Raw genomic sequence first — 19,097 nt, forward strand, 5'->3', positions numbered from 1 at the left:
GAAGGTCGCAGTTTGTCATGGCTGCGGTGAGCCCAGGAGTTTCCTGGGGAATGTCGGAATAAAGAACTGTAAATAGACAAACCGGGCTCTGTGTGTTTGTCGGAAGCTAAGTGGAAGCTACGTGACAGTTTTCACCGCTGTTCAACTCTGCTGAGGCGTGACTGGAGAGCTACTGGAGACGGAGCTGAGTGGCGCAGCTCGGAGGAAGCGCGCCGGGCATAAAGAGCTAATTGTGGATCGTAAATCAATTAGCAGGGGTCACGCCAAACCAATAAATCAATTTCACAAATAGTACCTCAGTTTTCGAACGTAATCTGTTCCAGAAGGCCATTCAACTTCCGAAACGTTCGAAAACCGAGGCGTGTTTGAAAACAGAAGCATTTACTTCCAGGTTTTCGGAAACATTTGGCTTCCGAGGCGTTCGAAAACCAAGGTACCAACGTATTTTAGATTGATATATGGCCCTTCGTCAAAAAATCTCAGGGAGGTTCACAGAAAAAAATACAAGATAAAACGCAAGTAAATAATCAAACCAAAAAAGGAAAGAAAAACACCTCCCCTCCCGCTGACACATTTAAAAGGCTGCAGAATATTAATTGGCCAAAGGCCTGGTTGAAGAGGAAAATTTTTGCCTGGCGCCTATAAAAATATATAATGAAGGCACTAGGTGAAGCTCCCTGGGGAGAGCATTCCACAAACAGGGAGCCACTACAGAAAAAGCCTGTTCTTAGGCCCATTCCCCAATCTAGCTACACAAGAACCCTGTGAGGTAGACTAGGCCGAGAGATGGCGACTAGGCCAGTGGAGACTTCCCGCTCTGGGAAGTGGGGTCCCACCCAGTTACCTCCTTCGGGCATCCCCTGCGCCTTCTGGATTCGGGCGCTCAGCACCTCTTTGGCGGAGACGAAGAAGATGCGGTCGCCGGCCTGGGCCCGATCCACCACGCCCAGCTCGTCCACCAGGAAGCTGGTGCAGCGTTCCATATGCTGGCGCCGGACCTGGAAGGGGGAAACGGGGCTCGCGTGAGGAACGCCGGAACCCCTTCCCTTCCCAAACACACCGCCCTTCGCGGCTTCCGCCGAAAAACCTCACCTCTTCCATGTACTCCGGTTCGGAGGCAGAGGCATCCCAGCGGTTGTTCAGGATGAAAATGTTGGGCCGCGACAACCGGGTGTTGACTTTGTGGAAGAACTGCTTCTCCTGGAAAAGGAGGGCCGAAGTCAGAGAATCGGGCGTGTGTGGCAGGGTGCCACTGGGCCCAGGCCTGCACCCCCTTGGCCTCCCCGCTCCAGAGTTGCCCTTCCACATCACTCAAAAACATCCTCTACAGTGGTAGCTCGGTTCTCGAACTCACCGTATTTTTCGCTCCATAAGACGCACCTGACCATAAGGCACACCTAGTTTTTAGAGGGGGGATGCAAGGAAAAAAATATTCTTTAAAGGGAGCGCAGAGCAGAGCCTGTACGCATCCCAGGCTCTGCTCAGCGCTCCCTTTCACGAGCCCCGTGGAGCGTGTGTGCGGCGCTTGCAGGCTTTTCCCCAAGGAAAAGCCCCCTCCGCGCGGCTCTTTAAAGGGAGCGCGGCTCTTGGGGGAAGGGACAGAGGGGCTTAGCCAGAAGCTAGAACAGCAAGAGGGAGCGCTGCGCAGTGATTCCTCTCCCTGTTCTGGCTTCTGGGATAGCAGCGCAGCCTGCATTCGCTCCATAAGACGCATACACATTTCCCCTTACTTTTTAGGAGGGGAAAAGTGCATCTCATAGAGCGAAAAATACGGTAATCCGTTACGGGAGTCCATTCGACTCCTGAAACCGTCGGACGTTCGGCTTCCGAAAAACGTTCGCAGACCAGAACACTTACTTCCGGGTTTGCAGCATTTGGGAGCAGATTTGTCCAGCAACTAGGCCGTTTGGGAACCAAGGTTCCACTGTACACACACACACACACACACACACACACACACAGTTTGGCAACCAACAGAGCCCACAGACTTGGGTGCATGCAAAGCAGTTTGGTCACTCCAGGAGCTGCTGCGACGGTTTCAGACACGATAATACTGCTCAGTGAAGCCGCCGTCACAGTCAGGCCCTCATACGGGTCCTGGACGATGCACTGATACAAAATCCAGGCCTACTCTCCATACAAGGATTTGGAGAAGGAGAAGATAAGATTACAAATGGTAATTACATTTGGATATGGGGCCAGAAGAGGGGGGGAAAGGGTTTGGGATTTCGGCGCTGGACTTTCTTTAGCTTAAGCATAAAGAAAGGACTCTGTTTAAAAATCTGTTTAAAAATCAAAGAACATTGCTCTTAAAGCTATGGTATTGCCTCTTGGAAAAACGAAAGTGCCGAGAGCAGAGTTTTCCAAACTGTGTGTCGGCTGCAGTGTGTAGGTATGTCGCACAAATGCTCCTCCCGGGGCTGGAATGGGGTTAGTTTAACTTCCAGTTTGCTAGTAAAACTGAATTACTGTGTCGCAAAACGATGCCAAACTGAATTACTGTGTCGCGAAATGATGCACGTCTGGAAAGTGTGTTGCCAACATGGAAAGTTTGGAAAGCTCTGGCCTAGATCAAGAGATCAGGATACTATCATAAAAAAACAAGAGGGATGCAACAGGATACAGTGGTACCTCGGGTTAAGTACTTAATTCGTTCTGGAGGTCCGTTCTTAACCTGAAACTGTTCTTAACCTGAAGCACCACTTTAGCTAATGGGGCCTCCTGCTGCCGCTGCACTGCCGGAGCACAATTTCTCTTCTCATCCTGAAGCAAAATTCTTAACCCGAGGTACTATTTCCAGGTTAGCGGAGTCTGTGACCTGAAGCGTATGTAACCCGAGGTACCACTGTATTATACTGGAGATACATTACTGGACAGATGTGTAACGAGAAATCAAAACGGGATAATACAACGGGAAGTGGGATACAATAAGAAATGGAACTAAATGTGTTTGTTTAGACTAGTTTGTTCTGTATTATGAAAAGTCTTTAATATTATTTTTTTAAAAAGAAAGTCGCAAGCAACACCCAAACGCAATGGTGACGCTCCCTGCTTGCGATGATTCCCAGCCAACAGATATTGAGAGGCATGGCAAAGTCTCCTCCGAAAGCAAAGAGAAGGTAAATTAACCGAAGGGTGAGCGTTACCGTCTGCATCAGGGTCGACTCAGAGTTTGCCACCAAGACAAAGACGTCAGCGTCCAAGCAGAACTTGTCAATCCAGCTGTCCAATTCAGTGGTTACGTCGATTCCGGGGCTAATAGGACAGGCAAGGGGTGGGGGGAGGAATGCCAGATGCAGAAGAAAGTGTTATTGACAGCTGTCAGTGCAACAGCCCACCCTGAAATATGGAGAAAGCAGGGCTTTGATTCAAAGCTATTTATTTCCTAATATTTATAAACCACTTGATTGCAAAAAAACCACCCTCCTTCAAAGTGGTATACAAATATAGGGAATAAGGACTGACAAAACCCGGAACCAGGAGGAAGGGACGCTGGATGAAGATTGGATCTGTTTATACCTCTTTTTTCTACCATTAGAACTGTTTTATAAAATTGATGAATGATAGAAAAATGTTGGAATGAAATTACTTGGCTTTAACAAAGATGTTTAAAGAATTATGAAAGAATATTATGATTATGAGAAGTTGGTAAGGATAAGATTTAAGTTTTAAGGTTTAAGGTTTATTTTATTATAGAAAGATAAGGTCAAGGATTTGCTGGGATAATTAATAACTAGGATACAAAGAAAGGGAGGAGGAGGAGGTCTAAGAAAGAAGGTAATGACAGTTAAGGATTTGAAAATAATGAATTTCTTTTTAAATGCTTTTAAAGTTTTGTGATTTTTGCATTCTTCTTTTTTTCTTTTTTTCTGTTATTTTTTCTCATTTGGAATTTTTTCTTATATTTTTATTCTTTGTACTCTCTTCTGCTTCTATTTTATTTTATTTATTTTTTGTAACATTTTGAAAATCTCAATAAATATCTTAAAAAACCAAAAAAACCAAAGTGGTATACAAATATATATATATATATATATATATATATATATATATACACACACACACACATCTGTAAAAAGCAGCGACAATCAGACCTTCAGAAAATCAACCATGGGCTAAAAACCAGATCAAAACACATGTTGGCATTCTACACACGTGTTGGCCTACAAATGATTTTAGCAGGCGCCAAAAAGAGTACAGTGAGGATGCCTGCCTGGCGTCAAGTGGCAGGGAGTTCCAAAGTGCAGGTTCCACCACACTAGAAGATTTACCTCTTACAGATGCGTAAGGAGTATAATTTGGCACCTGCAGCAGCGGCAGTTCTGCAGATCAGAGAGGTCAAGCTGGCCGATTTGGGGGTAAGGCGATATTGCCGGGAAGCTTGACCAAAACTGTTAAAGAGTTTTATGTGCTATTAGTAAAAACTTGAACTCAGCCTGGTAGCAAATCAGACACCAATACAGATCTCCGAGCACAGGTGGCACACGCAAACAATAAGAAGGAAAAACATGGAAGAGCTAAAAGCCGAACCAGTCCTGCTTCCTGTTTCTTGTGAAAGCTTCTGTGGGGACAGAAATAATTCCTGCAACAGACAGAACCTTATCCTGCCTCTTAATATGCATACAGTTCAATCGAGCCTCCATGGCCAGTCAGAGTCTACCTGTGAGCACCAGATACCGAGAATAGCATCCTGCTCTCTCATCTCAGCCAAACGGATGCTTTTGAGAAACCAGTGGCTAACAACTAACAGCCAGTTTTCAGGACTGGGAGAGAGGTGGTTTTTAAAATGGCGCAAACTGTTTTTAGAAAGAGAGGGGCAGATTTTAGAAGCAGGGAAGGAATTAAAGCCATTATCTCAAATCGCCTACGGAGAAAGGCTAAGCTCGCTGGAATTAGCTCACCGGGAGAATATAGCATCAGTTTACAAATTAAATGCCTGCTAAGCCAGGAAGCTGGAACAAGGCCAGCGGCACAGGAGGAGTTTCTGGGAAAACACCTCCATCGTTTTCCGAGCTTCTACATGCGTACAGCAACTTAGCAGCCAACTGGTTTGAGGATTGTGTCCCAGGGGCATGGGGGAAAGGGAGATCTCTCACCTGTCCATCAAAACGAGGTCATCTTTGAGAAGGGGACACTTGGAGTTTGGCCACATTACGCTGACCATTCCTCCGGCAGTCAGGAGTTCGTCTTGATGGAGTGCGTGAGCCAGTTGGTTGACCGTCTGGACGTAGAGGGTCGGCAGATAGAAAGAGAGAAATAATAATAATAGTATTTATTTTCTTTCTTTCTTTCTTTCTTTCTTTCTTTCTTTCTTTCTTTCTTTCTACCCTGCCCATCTGGCTGGGTTGCCCCAGCCTCCTGGGGCACCTTCCAACCCGTATAAAAAAAAATAATGAAATGTCAAACATTAATAATAACGATCTGATCCAGTACAAAAAAAGTCACAGTAACTTAAAAACAAACAACTTATATCAAACAAAGCAATATTCAACGATCCATTAGAATCTAGTGGTAAACAGGAAAATTAAATATCAGCAAATATTAACTAAACGGCTTACACTTATCAGTCGCAACAGAGAATTACTAAACGATAATCAATAAAAACAAAGGCAAGTCACAATGCATAACATACCACGGACATATGAAACCGTGTAAAAGGATCAGAGAAAATTATGGGTTTGAGTGGGAAGTGGTTTGGGGAGGCTTAGAAGCCAGCTCTACCATTAAGTGGTATAAAGTTAAGGTAAAGGTACCCCTGACGGTTAGGTCCAGTCGTGGACAACTCTGGGGTTGCGGCGCTCATCTCGCTTTATTGGCCGAGGGAGCCGGCATACAGCTCCCGGGTCATGTGGCCAGAGCAGTGCACAGAAACGCCGTTTACCTTCCCGCCGGACTGGTACCTATTTATCTACTTGCACTTTGATGTGCTTTCGAACTGCTAGGTTGGCAGGAGCAGGGACCGAGCAACGGGAGCTCACCCCGTCGCGCAGATTCGAACCGTGACCTTCCAATCGGCAAGCCCTAGGCTCAGTGGTTTACACCACAGCGCCACCCGCGTCCCTATTAAGTGGTCTAGAAACTATTTATTTCATAAAATTTACACAGTTCCTGACTGTAGGAAAAAAACTCCTCGAAGCACTTTTCAAAAGAAAAAGATAAAAGCTATTAAATCACCAGTAGGAAAAACCAGCAATAATAATGTAAAAGTTTCATGGAGTTAAAACAATAGTAGACTGAAAACATATGGAAAGAGCTCCTCGCCCTCCCTTCCAAAAACTGTCTCCCTCCACTGACTGGAGATGTGCTCACCTTAACGCTTTTCTTCTCCTCAGACCCCTCGGTGAGCAGAAAGGCGTCCTGGCCCTCTGTCCCCTCCACGCGCAAGAAGCAGTTTGTGGTGTGTCCGATGCCCGAGGGAAGCACCTTGTCCCACAGCATGGCATTGATGACTGTGCTCTTCCCATTACTCGTCCTGAGAACGCAAACGCATCTGTAAGGTCCTTGGGGCGGGGACCTGCCCTGCCTGGACAAAAGGGCTATGTAATAATAATAATAATAATAATAATAAATTTATTTATACCCTGCCCTCCCCAGCCTAGACTGAGCTCAGGGTGGCTAACACCCGTTATAAAAACAAATTGATTGAAATACAGTGGTACCTCGGGTTAAGAACTTAATTCGTTCCGGAGGTCCCTTCTTAACCTGAAACTGTTCTTAACCTCCTGCTGCCACTGCGCCACCGGAGCACGATTTCTGTTCTCATCCTGAAGCAAAGTTCTTAACCCGAGGTACTATTTCTGGGTTAGCGGAGTATGTAACCTGAAGCGTATGTAACCTGAAGCGTACTTAACCCGAGGTACCACTGTACAACTTAAAAACAAGATTAAAATACAGTGGTGCCCCGCAAGACGAAAAACTCGCTAGACGAAAGGGTTTTGCGTTTTTTGAGTCGTTCCGCAAGATGAATTTCCCTATGGGCTTGCTTTGCAAGACGAAACATCTTGCGAGTTCTTGCGAGTTTGTTTCCTTTTTCTTAAAGCCGCTAAGCCGTTAATAGCCGCTAAGCCGCTAATAGCCATGCTTCGCAAGACGAAGAAACTGCAAGACGAAGAGACTCGCGGAACGGATTCATTTCGTCTTGCGAGGCAACACTGTACAACATTAAAACATTAAAATACAGCCTCATTTCAATGGAAACTCAAATCAAAAACTTTTTGGGGGATGAAAACATCAAGTCTTCACCAAGGCTAACTGTCCAGACTGGTCCACACCAAGGAGTGGCGCGACGACATCTCCCTCCCTAGCGCCACCCTCTGTCCCCGACCAGAGATAAGAGATGTAAAACCAGGGGGGGGGGCAGCTGACCGGGCCTTGATCAATCCTCTGGGGGCTGCATGCCATAAGCGAGCACAGCCACAAACAACACACACATAGTTTTGCCCGCAACTCCTCAGCTGTGAAGGGGATTTTGTTTTGTTTTTTAAATCATTTTATTTATTTAAGCAGGAAAATCTGCTCCGGCGACACACAAGAAAAACAAAGAAAAACAACACAACTGAGTGAGATAAGGGAGATAAAAGAACTACACAACTCTTAGAAGACGTCTGAAGGCAGCCCTGTATCAGGAAGTTTATATTGTTGGAGCCACACAGAGTGGCTAAGGAAATAAAAAGGCTAGCACATTTGCAAAGCTAAGCAGGGTCTGGGGTGCTTTCAAATTGGATGGGAGACCACATGTTGAGATGCCCACATTGCAGAGGGGTTGGGCTCTACAATTCTATGAAAATTAAATACACACAAAGCATTGAATGTGGGTCATTTTGTTCACGTCCCTCAGAAAAAAATGCTGCTATTACTGGTGCTTAACAAAAGTCGGAAATCCTGCAGCAAGAGTATTATTGGCACAGAAATGGAAGCAGGAAGAATTACCGACGAAAGAGGAATGGCAGATGAAATTAATGGACTACGCAGAATTGGATAAGATGACAGGGAGAATTCGAAACCAGCAGGACAAGAAATTCTTGAAAGATTGGTGTAAATATGCGAGTTATTTGAAAGACAATTGTAATCAACTGTGACTACGCTGGTAGGACTACAAGTAGTTTTGTAAGGAGAACTATATGAAATATTACAGAAAAGATTTATGAGAATGGATTTTAAGTTACTGACTATTAAAAGTAGTAGTTAGGATAATAAATGTGAGATTAAAAGAGGAGGTTTGAAAATCATTAGACGTGGTTGCTGGAAGTTTCAGGCTAAAATAGCCAAAATGATGTATAAGATAAGATGAGATGACATGATTTGTTTGGAAGATATATGCAAAAATCAATAAAAGTAAGTGTGTGTGTGTGTACACACATTCACACACACACACACACACACACAGATAGATAGTAAAGGTAAAGGGACCCCTGACCATTAGGTCCAGTCACGGCCGACTCTGGGGTTGCGGTGCTCATCTCACTTTACTGGCCGAGGGAGCCGGCGTACAGCTTCTGGGTCATGTGGCCAGCATGACTAAGGCGCTTCTGGCGAACCAGAGCAGCGCACGGAAACGCTGTTTACCTTCCCACCGGAGCGGTACCTATTTATCTACTTGCACTTTGACGTGCTTTCAAACTGCTAGGTGGGCAGGAGCAGGGACCGAGCAACGGGAGCTCACCCTGTCACGGGGATTCGAACCGCCGACCTTCATGATCAGCAAGTCCTAGGCTCTGTTTAACCCACAGCGCCACCCATGTCCCATATATATACATATATACATATATATGTACATATATACACACACACCTCTATATATATATATACACATTATACACACACAAATAAAAACAAGATCGAAAATCCAATTATTGCTCTATCCACTTTTTCCTCTGGCCCTGCAAAACACTGGCATGTGGCCTTCAGGAAGCTGTCCAGAAGGGAATTTGGCCCTTGGGGTGGGGAAAAAGGCTTCCCTACCACCTTTTTATGGCTGAGCAGGGATCTGAGCTTCAGAATTGTTAACTTTTTCCATCCAAGAGTAAAACGAGGAGGTGACTCAATCAAGCTGGCATTTGCTGGCAGACAAGGGCACACTGGAGAGCTTCTGCCACTGCCGCAGGCTTCCCTCCACCCACAGCCAAATTCCTCACCGAGCACAAGATCGCTTGCCTGGTGCCCCACTCACCGTCCGAAAAAGGCCACCTTCATGTGACGCCGGGCCAACACCTGGCTGATGCCTCCCACCTTCGACAGGTAGCCTTTGACCTCCAGCACCTGCTCCTCTGTGGTGATGGGGTCCAGCTCCACATTCCTGTGCGTTTCTGAAACCAAAAGGGAGCCAAATCTACAAGGGCTGCCACGCTTTCCCTAAAGTAAGGTTCTAGTCCTCAGTGGTTCTTAACCAAGTTCTAGTTTCAAGAGAAACGTAGGAATGATGACACCCAGCTCTACCTCTCTTTTAAATTGGAACCAGTGAAGGTCCTGTGTGAGTGTCTGGAGGCAGTTGGAGGATGGATGGCGGCTAACAGATTGAGGTTGACTCCTGACAAGACAGAAGTACTGTTCTTGGGAGACAGGAGGCAGGTGGGTGTGGAGGACTGCCTGGTCCTGAATGGGGTAACTGTGTCCCTGAAGGACCAGGTGCGCAGCCTGGGAGTCATTTTGGACTCACAACTGTCCATGGAGGTGCAGGTCAGTTCTGTGTCCAGGGCAGCTATTTACCAGGGCTGAGATCCTACCTGCCCGCAGACTGTCTAGCCAGAGTGGTGCATGCTCTGGTTATCTCCCGCTGGGACTACTGCAACGCGCTCTACGTGGGGCTACCTTTGAAGGTGACCCGGAAACTACAACTAATCCAGAATGCGGCAGCTAGACTGGTGACTGGGAGCGGCTGCTGAGACCATATAACCCTGGTCTTGAAAGACCTACACTGGCTCCCAGTACCTTTCCGAGCACAATTCAAAGTGTTGGTGCTGAGCTTTAAAGCCCTAAACAGTCTCGGTCCAGTATACCTGAAGGAGTGTCTCCACCTCCATCGTTCTGCCCGGACAATGAGGTCCAGCGCCGAGGGCCTTCTGGCGGTTCCCTCGCTACGAGAAGCCAAGTTACAGGGAACCAGGCAGAGGGCCTTCTCAGTAGTAGCACCCGCCCTGTGGAACACCCTCCCACCAGATGTCAAAGAGAAGAACAACTACCAGACTTTTAGAAGACATCTGAAGGCGGCCCTGTTTAGGGAAGCTTTTAATGTTTAATAGGTTATTGTATTTTAGTGTTTTGTTGGAAGCAGCCTAGAGTGGCTGGGGAAACCCAGCCAGATGGGAGGGGTATAAATAATAAATTATTATTATTATTAGGAACCGTGTTCCGAGTCTGGCAAATCCTGGGGCCTATCGATGGCTACCAGCCACGATGCTCTGAAGCCGCAACGCTTTTGAATACCAGTTGCCCTTGGGTCAATCTAGCTCAGTAATGTCTACACGGACAGGCAGCAGCTCTCCAAAGTTTCAGGCCAGGGGAATCTTACAAGGTCATTCCCCAGTTAAATGGAGAGCAGCAACTGAAGGAAGACTTTGGAGAACCGCAGACTGGGCAGGCTTCCTAGGTAAGGTAGACACCGTATAAGGCAGCTTCCTCGGTTTCTGTTTAAATTCAGAACCATGAGGACTAGACCCTTGTTTCATCTTTACTTTAGCACCGACTCCGTACACCCCAGCTTACGTTTCCAATTTAAACCGGCCGCCCCCATTTATTTTCCGCTCGCTCGCCTACACAAATTCCTCGTCGCCCGTGGCGAGCAGGCAAGTTGTTTTGAAAACACGGCACGCAGAGGCCGCCTTACCCTCCAGGAATGCTGAGCTCTCCTGGATGTAGGCAGCCAGCTGTTCAAAGATGCCATTGATCTTCTTCTTGGCGGTGACGAAGTGCTTGAGCGGGGAGGCGTTGACTTCCGCCATGTGTCTCTTGTCCTTCTTGCCGGAGACAATGGACTTGGAGCAAGGGAAGAGCAGGGACATTGCGCTATAGGGGGGCGGGGGGGGCAGGGAAGAGAGAAGCAAACAGTCAGATAAATCTTGTGGTTTTTCATGCGGAGCAAAGTTAAACTATGGAACTCATTGTCACAGGAGGTGTTGATGGACATCAATCTAGATGGCTGTAAAAGAGGACTGGACCATTAATAACAACAACAACAACAATAATAATAATAATAATAATAATAATAATAATAATAATAATAATATGGTCGGATAATGCTGGACCATCCTGATCTAGCAAGACTTGTCTTAATGTTTTTTTTTCTGTATATAATTTTTTATTAAATTTTCTGTTTCACAATTTAAAGTACTCATTTTTACATCCTTGAGATATCCATGACTTCCCTTCTTCTCTTTCCATGGTTCATTTTACATATCATAAACCCCTGCATATTTTACAAAAACTATACCATTCTATTATTCTATTCTAGTATTCTATTATTGCATCCATCAAAACTTATTTACACTGTTTAATTTATCTTAACGCTGCCAGCGTTTTCCGCTGTACACAATTATTTCCCATATATTCAATACAGTGGTACCTCAGGTTAAGTACTTAATTCGTTCCGAAGGTCCGTTCTTAACCTGAAACTGTTGTTAACCTGAGGTACCACTTTAGCTAATGGGGCCTCCTGCTGCCACTGTGCGATTTCTGTTCTCATCCTGAAGCAAAGTTCTTAACCCGAGGTACTATTTCTGGGTTAGCGGAGTCTGTAACCTGAAGCATCCTGATCAAATTTGCAGATGACACCAAACTGGGAGGGGTGACTAACACCCCAGAGGACAGGATCACACTTCAAAACGACCTTGACAGATTAGAGAACTGGGCAAAAACAAACAAGATGAATTTTAACAGGGAGAAATGTAAAGTATTGCACTTGGGCAAAAAAAATGAGAGGCACAAATACAAGATGGGTGACACCTGGCTTGAGAGCAGTACATGTGAAAAGGATCTAGGAGTCTTGGTTGACCACAAACTTGACATGAGCCAACAGTGTGACGCGGCAGCTAAAAAAGCCAATGCAATTCTGGGCTGCATCAATAGGAGAATAGCATCTAGATCAAGGGAAGTAATAGTGCCACTGTATTCTGCTCTGGTCAGACCTCACCTGGAGTACTGTGTCCAGTTCTGGGCACCACAGTTCAAGAGGGACACTGACAAACTGGAACGTGTCCAGAGGAGGGCAACCAAAATGGTCAAAGGCCTGGAAACGATGCCTTATGAGGAACGGCTAAGGGAGCTGGGCATGTTTAGCCTGGAGAAGAGGAGGCTAAGGGGTGATATGATAGCCATGTTCAAATATATAAAAGGATGTCACATAGAGGAGGGAGAAAGGTTGTTTTCTGCTGCTCCAGAGAAGCGGACACGGAGCAATGGATCCAAACTACAAGAAAGAAGATTCCACCTAAACATTAGGAAGAACTTCCTGACAGTAAGAGCTGTTCGACAGTGGAATTTGCTGCCAAGGAGTGTGGTGGAGTCTCCTTCTTTGGAGGTCTTTAAGCAGAGTCTTGACAACCATATGTCAGGAGTGCTCTGATGGTGTTTCCTGCTTGGCAGGGGGTTGGACTCGATGGCCCTTGTGGTCTCTTCCAACTCTATGATTCTATGTAACCCGAAGTACCACTGTATGTTAAGTCTGCAAGCTGCACGTATTCTGTCAACTTAAGTTGCCGTTCTTCTTCGGTTGTCGTCTTAAAGTTCTTACTACATTCTGATGCTCAAATGCAACATGAACCAGCTGCATCGAGAAGGGGATCCTCCAGGGATGCTAGAAGTTTTTATTTTCAACCACTCTCCCCTCCCACCTGCTCAAAGTCCTGCCACTTTCAGAACAGAAAACAATAGGTAAAGGGACCCCTGACCATTAGGTCCAGTCGTGACCAACTCTGGGGTTGCGGCGCTCATCTCGCTTTACTGGCCGAGGGAGCCGGTGTACAGTTTCCGGGTCATGTGGCCAGCATGACTAAGCCGCTTCTGGTGAACCAGAGCAGCGCACGGAAACGCCGTTTACCTTCCCGCTGGAGTGGTCCTATTTATCTACTTGCACTTTGACGTGCTTTCAAACTGCTAGGTTGGCAGGAGCAGGGACCGAGCAACAGGAGCTCACCCCATCGAGGGGATTCGAAACACCAACCTTCTGATCGGCAAATCCTAGGCTCTGTGGTTTAACCCACAGCGCCAACAATACAGACAGCTTAAAGTGGGGAGTCAGAGCTCAGATTTGCTGCTGGGGGGGGGAATGCAAGAGCAACAGGCTCAGGCTGGCAGAGGGAGAGTAGCTCCCATTAATCGCTCCATCTTTAGCACAAGCCAGCTGAGCCAAGGTTGGAGGACGGAACTGAGCACCTTTCTTACGTAACCATAAGCTTAGGGAGAAAAGCAAGTGAGGGTCACAGTGTTCAAGGGCCTAGAAAAAGCAGGATGCGTGCAAAAACCCCATTAAGAATGTGCGTATCGATCACACTGGTGCTGACGCTTAATGGCTTTTGAATATTCTGGTCTCCAGAATGTTGGTCCCCAAGGTATTTCTTAACACTCAGCTATAATAAGCCCATTTAATTTTGAAACTCTTCACCAGGAAAGGCGACAGCCGCTAGCTTAGGTGGTGTTGAAAAATGATCACAGAAAATGATTTTGTGAACCGCCCCTGGGATTCTGCGACGAAGGGCAATATACAAATTCAATAAATAAAATTCACAGAGAGCTAGTATGCCTCCAAATATCAGGTGCTGTATAACAAAAACTACCAAGAAACTTCATCCCTCCCCTTCGCCCTTTCCTTTCATGCTGTGCTATTCAGAATGCAAACTGAGGGCAGGTACTGTCTTGTTTTAATTGACTGTACATCATATTCTTGCTCTTATACAAGCTGCTCTGGGAGCCTTTTTCAGATGAGGAGTAGGGCAAGACAACTCCTTTTTTTGTTGTTCTTCCAATGGGCATTTGGCACACCTGGCTGTTGTGCCAAGTTCTTCTGTAGGTTGGTGTTTTACTCTATGTGCGCGCTTTTAAGTGGTTTAAAGTTTTCTGCAGTGCTGTTTTTAATAGGGTTACTTATATATTGCATGATTGTAGTGATTTATCTTTTTAAATTGATGTTGTGAGCCAACTTGGATCCAGCACAGGGATAAAGGCTTGATATAAAGAGGGGGGGATAGAAATAAATTTAATAATAAACAAAACAAATAAAAAACAGTGAACAAAGCCATCCATGAATTCGTCTAATCCTCTGTTAAACCCATCCAGGTCCATGGCCACTGCTGCACCTTGTGGCAGTGAGTTCCACGGTTTAACTAAGTGCTGCATGAAGGACTTTCTTTTCTCTTTCCTGAATCTCCCAACATTTAGCTTCATTGAATGTCCACAAGTTTTAGCATTGGGGGGGGGGGACCTCTCCGTATCTGCTTTCTCCATGCCTTACATAATCAAAATAAACCTAGTCTCATGAATTGGTTCCTACATTGGTTCCACACCTTGGCTGTGAATCGTTGCAGTTGTTGCTGTTACCAATATTCATTTTCTCGTTTCTTTATTTTAGAACTTACTATGATTAATTGTGGTAATTGTTTGATTTGACTGTGCACTTTCTGAATGTGTTTTATCCATTGTTTACGACTATTTTTGCTGCAGTATGCAATTTTGTCCGTGTTGCAAGGCGCCTTGTTTTAACTACAGAAAGGTTTAATGTATTTTTAATCTTTGTTGGAAGCTGCCCAGAGTGGCTGGGGAAACCCAGCCAGATGGGCGGGGTATAAATAATAAATTATTATTATGGCATACAAATAAAATTATGGATGCATGTATGTTTGAGGAATATCTCCCGCCCCACCCCAAGTCGCTGCCCAACTTACTTCTAAGGCACAGGCTGGGTTCTCAAAGGGCGAGCATGGTCTGCGTCTTGTTTCCTAAGCGGTTCAGAGAAAAGGTGAAGAAGCTGTCTCCCTTGCTCCAAATCCAATTTGCTCCCCCGTCACTGCAAAGAGAGAAAGTTGGATGGGATTAGAGAACGCACGTGGCCCAGATGCACAGCTGCTGTTTGCATTTTTCCTGCCAATAGTGCAAATGTCCCCAAGCCCCAGCTGTGTATCCCTGGGGTTCCATCTGCACCATACATTTAAGGCAGGACCAGATCACTTTAAAGAGCCCTGGCTTGCCCCAAAGCATCCTGGGAACTGTAGTTTAAGGGGTGCTAAGGGGTGTCAGGAGACTCCAGTTTCCCGCACAGAGTGGCTTAACAATCAATGCCTCTTACCAAGGAATTCTGGGAATTGAAGCTCTGTAAGGAGCCGGAATTAAGACTGCCAGAAGAAATATCAACAACCTCAAATATGCAGATGACACAACCTTGATGTCAGAAAGTGAGGAGGAATTAAAGAAGCTTTTAATGAGGGTGAAAGAGGAGAGCGCAAAATATGGGCTGAAGCTCAACATCAAAAAACGAAGATCATGGCCACTGGACCCATCACCTCCTGACAAATAGAAGGGGAAGAAATGGAGGCAGTGAGATATTTTACTTTCTTGGGCTCCATGATCACTGCAGATGGTGACAGCAGCCACAAAATTAAAAGACGCCTGCTTCTTGGGAGAAAAGTGATGGCAAACCTAGACAGCATCTTAAAAAGCAGAGACATCACCTTGCCAACTAAGGTCCGTATAGTTAAAGCTATGGATTTCCCAGTAGTGATGTATGGAAGTGAGAGCTGGACCATAAAGAAGGCTGATCGCTGAAGAATTGATGCTTTTGAATTATGGTGCTGGAGGAGACTCTTGAGAGTCCCATGGACTGCAAGAAGATCAAACCTCTCCATTCTTAAGGAAATCAGCCCTGAGTGCTCACTGGAAGTACAGATCCTGAAGCTGAGGCTCCAATACTTTGGCCACCTCATGTGAAGAGAAGACTCCCAGGAAAAGACCCTGATGTTGGGAAAGATGGAGGGCGCAAGGAGATGGGGATGACAGAGGACGAGATGGTTGGACAGTGTTCTCGAAGCTACCAGCATGAGTTTGACCAAACTGCGGGAGGCAGTGGAAGACAGGAGTGCCTGGCGTGCTCTGGTCCATGGAGTAACGAAGAGTTGGACACGACTAAACAACAACAACGACTAAACAACGACAACAACAAAGGAGAACACTATTCTCCGCACCCTTAGCAACAGTTCCCAGTATTGGGGGGTTTTTTGGTGGGGAAGCCATAACTGTTTAAGGTGCTGTAAATAGTGTAGGTATTGCCTGAATCCAAGAAACACACCATCCTTTCCACCATTTTTCTCCCTGACACCGTATTTTATTAAGTATTTTCTAATGCATTCAGAAACAATGGCGACAACACGGAATATCTCAATGCTATTCAGAAACAACAACTCTTTTCCTTACAGCAAAAAGAGAAAAATGCATGCAAATAAATCCCTATTAGATTGTTTATACACTCAAGTCTCCAAGCGACTTACATTTAAAAACTTAACCACGACACCAGCAAAAATTCACATGAAACGTTGTCATATGAACACCTCCGATTTATACAGACATATAAAACAACCCATTAACAGCTCCAGGAAGGTTTGGCAGCACAGCAGAGCAAAATCAGCTCAGTCCATCTCAAGCATGGAGGGGAAAGTTAAGGCTTAAGGCACCAAAAAGATATCAGCAAAGACGCCAGGGAGACTTCAATGGTGCCAGCAACCCACAGACCAGGGAGCAAACATGCCTTTGCAAAGCACTAGGAAAAGCCAACCTGCCCAAAGAGCTGCATTCATATTGTTGGCCAGGTTTCGCTATGGGGAACAGAAGGCTCCCTTGCTACAGAAACCCCAACTAGCTACTGGTCTGCTTCCAAGCACAACTCATAGCACTGGTTATGACCTATAAATAGTGAGGTTAAATTCTCGAGAATAATCTTTTGGAGAATATTCTCAAGAATATTCCCGATTAATGAGAATATTAAAGAATCTTCATTTAAAATAGGAGAATTTTAATGCATTGAAAATGATATAATTTTAATGCATTGAAAATGATATAATTTTAATGCATTGAAAATGATATAATTTTAATGCATTGAAAATGATATAATTTTAATGCATTGAAAATGATATAATTTTAATGCATTGAAAATGATATAATTTTAATGCATTGAAAATGATATAGTTAGTTAATATACATGTTTATTCATGGGCAAACGTCAACTGTTTAAATCACAGCCACCTCACATGCTGTTACACATAATTGTATAGGCCTAGAAGTATATAAAGCATTAAAGCTACTTTCTGTAAAAAAAAATCACACTGTATGGCCAAGGGTATAGAATTGCTAAGAATAAGGTCACAGCAAAAGAGAAAAAAAGGCTATTACATAAAGTTGAAATACAAATGAATTCAAATGTTTATCAAATTAAATGAATAGCATTTTTAAAACTAAAAAAAAGTTTTCTGCAGCTCACATTTCAGAACTGCCAATGGTGAATGGCACAATGCCCAGTAATGTAACTGGATCAAAAAATATCATTATTCTCATTCTCAAGAATATTCTCACCTCACATCACTACCTATAAAGCTCTATAGGGCTGAGGTCCAAGCTATGTGAAAGATCCAACGTCCTCATGTGAACCTGCCCGGGTTTTGAGATCTTCAGGGAGGCCCTTCCCTCGGTCCTGCCACCCCCACAAGCAAGCTGGATGGGGCCGCATGACAGGGCCTTCTCGGTGGCTGCTCCCAGACTTTGGACCTCCCCACTGGAGAAGTCAGACTGGCTCCCTCCTTGCTGTCCTTCACAGGCAGGTCAATGCCATTCTTTTGGGGACTAATTGGTTGGGTTGTTTTTTAAAGGAAGGGCTTTTGCAGTTTTCCCCACCTGCATTTTAACAGATTTGTTTTTCCATTGTTTCAATTCTAGCACAGTTTAGTTACTTCTGAGCCAATATCTGTTTTTAGCTTTGCAATGTTTTTAACAGTTTTTAATTTTTGCAAGCTGCATCGAGTCCCTGTTCCGGGGGGAAGGCGCGATATAAATAAATATAAATTGAGAGAGCCCGAGGCGGCAGTCCTAGCCCTACCCGACCTGGGAGTAAGTCGCATTAAGTTAGGTAGGACTTACTTCTGAGTAGACGTGGCTGAGGAGTGCTCTGTTCAAAAATCCCCCATGAACCACATGTGGCAGCTGAGTAACTTGAGCTGCTTCCCTCCTCCCCACACACATAAGGACCCACCATACTATCATCAAAACACATGAAAAAGTGCTTTATACGGATTCTGGAGCCCTTGGTATATTGGCTAGCAGGGTTCAGGCAGGCAGCCTCTCCCTGGGACCTTTCCACTGCAAATCAAGTGTTCTATCCCTAAGCTATATGGTCTTCCCCCTGCCCCAAAATGAAGTAGAATTCAATTCCTCTGGCTTATTTAGACAGAAAGCTGTCTTATAGGGCTCAGACAAAGGGCTCAGAATTGTCAGCGGCTGCCCAGGGTTTCGGGGGGGGGCAGGAGCCTCTCCCTGGAAAAGCTGAGGGTTGATCCCAGGACCTTTTAAATGCATTTTAATGTATTTTTAATCTTTGTTGGAAGACGCCCAGAGTGGCTGGGGAGGCCCAGCCAGATTGGGGGGGGGCGTTTACAAATAATAAATTATTATTATTATTAGTAGTAGTAGTAGTAGTAGTAGTAGCAGCAGTATTATTATATCAGAGATGGTCCTTTCCCACCCAAAATAAAGGAAGACCATCGTTTTCCTGGCTTCAAATTAAAGGCTGGCTTAAATAGGAAGGTGCCATATCCGGAATCATATCCTGCACAGTGTTTCAGGCAAGGGCCTTTGCCCCAGTCAGTGCCGGATTTACGTATAAGCAAAACAAGCTATAACTTAGGGCCCCACTCTCTTGGGGCCCCCCAAAAACTTAAAGCAAAAAACAATAACTGGGTGTACATTTCCAAAATATAAAATAAAAAACAAATAAAATAAAACCTACATACAGCAACAGTGTTTTGTGTTGTGCAGGCTCCTATGGTGCAAGTAATGGAAAATACAGCACATATTCAATGCAAAAAACAGCGACAATTTGTTGTTGACAAAGGACAGCTGGACATATAAAGGGC

At 45.1% G+C, this 19,097-nt stretch overlaps 1 protein-coding gene across 8 annotated transcripts in view; it reads right to left on the minus strand.

Moving 5' to 3' along the window:
• Positions 1-19,097, minus strand: part of MFN2 (mitofusin 2) — a 42,165-nt gene that overhangs the window by 21,410 nt on the left and 1,658 nt on the right. For 6 of the 8 annotated variants that reach the window (XM_081017949.1, XM_081017948.1, XM_081017947.1 and 3 more), the window contains exons 2-9: positions 14,871-14,992; positions 10,823-11,001; positions 9,170-9,305; positions 6,310-6,472; positions 5,097-5,221; positions 3,147-3,255; positions 1,093-1,200; positions 845-998 (exon numbers count right to left, since the gene is read on the minus strand). In XM_081017949.1, the coding sequence (XP_080874075.1) occupies positions 845-998; positions 1,093-1,200; positions 3,147-3,255; positions 5,097-5,221; positions 6,310-6,472; positions 9,170-9,305; positions 10,823-10,997 (970 nt within the window). In that variant the 5' untranslated portion in view covers positions 10,998-11,001; positions 14,871-14,992. The remainder of the gene's footprint in view (positions 1-844; positions 999-1,092; positions 1,201-3,146; positions 3,256-5,096; positions 5,222-6,309; positions 6,473-9,169; positions 9,306-10,822; positions 11,002-14,870; positions 14,993-19,097) is intronic. The other 2 variants (XM_081017953.1, XM_081017954.1) reach the window with 1 other exon arrangement.

This window comes from Podarcis pityusensis (genome assembly GCF_964106645.2).
Source record: "Podarcis pityusensis genome assembly, chromosome: 8".
NCBI lineage: Eukaryota > Metazoa > Chordata > Lepidosauria > Squamata > Lacertidae > Podarcis > Podarcis pityusensis.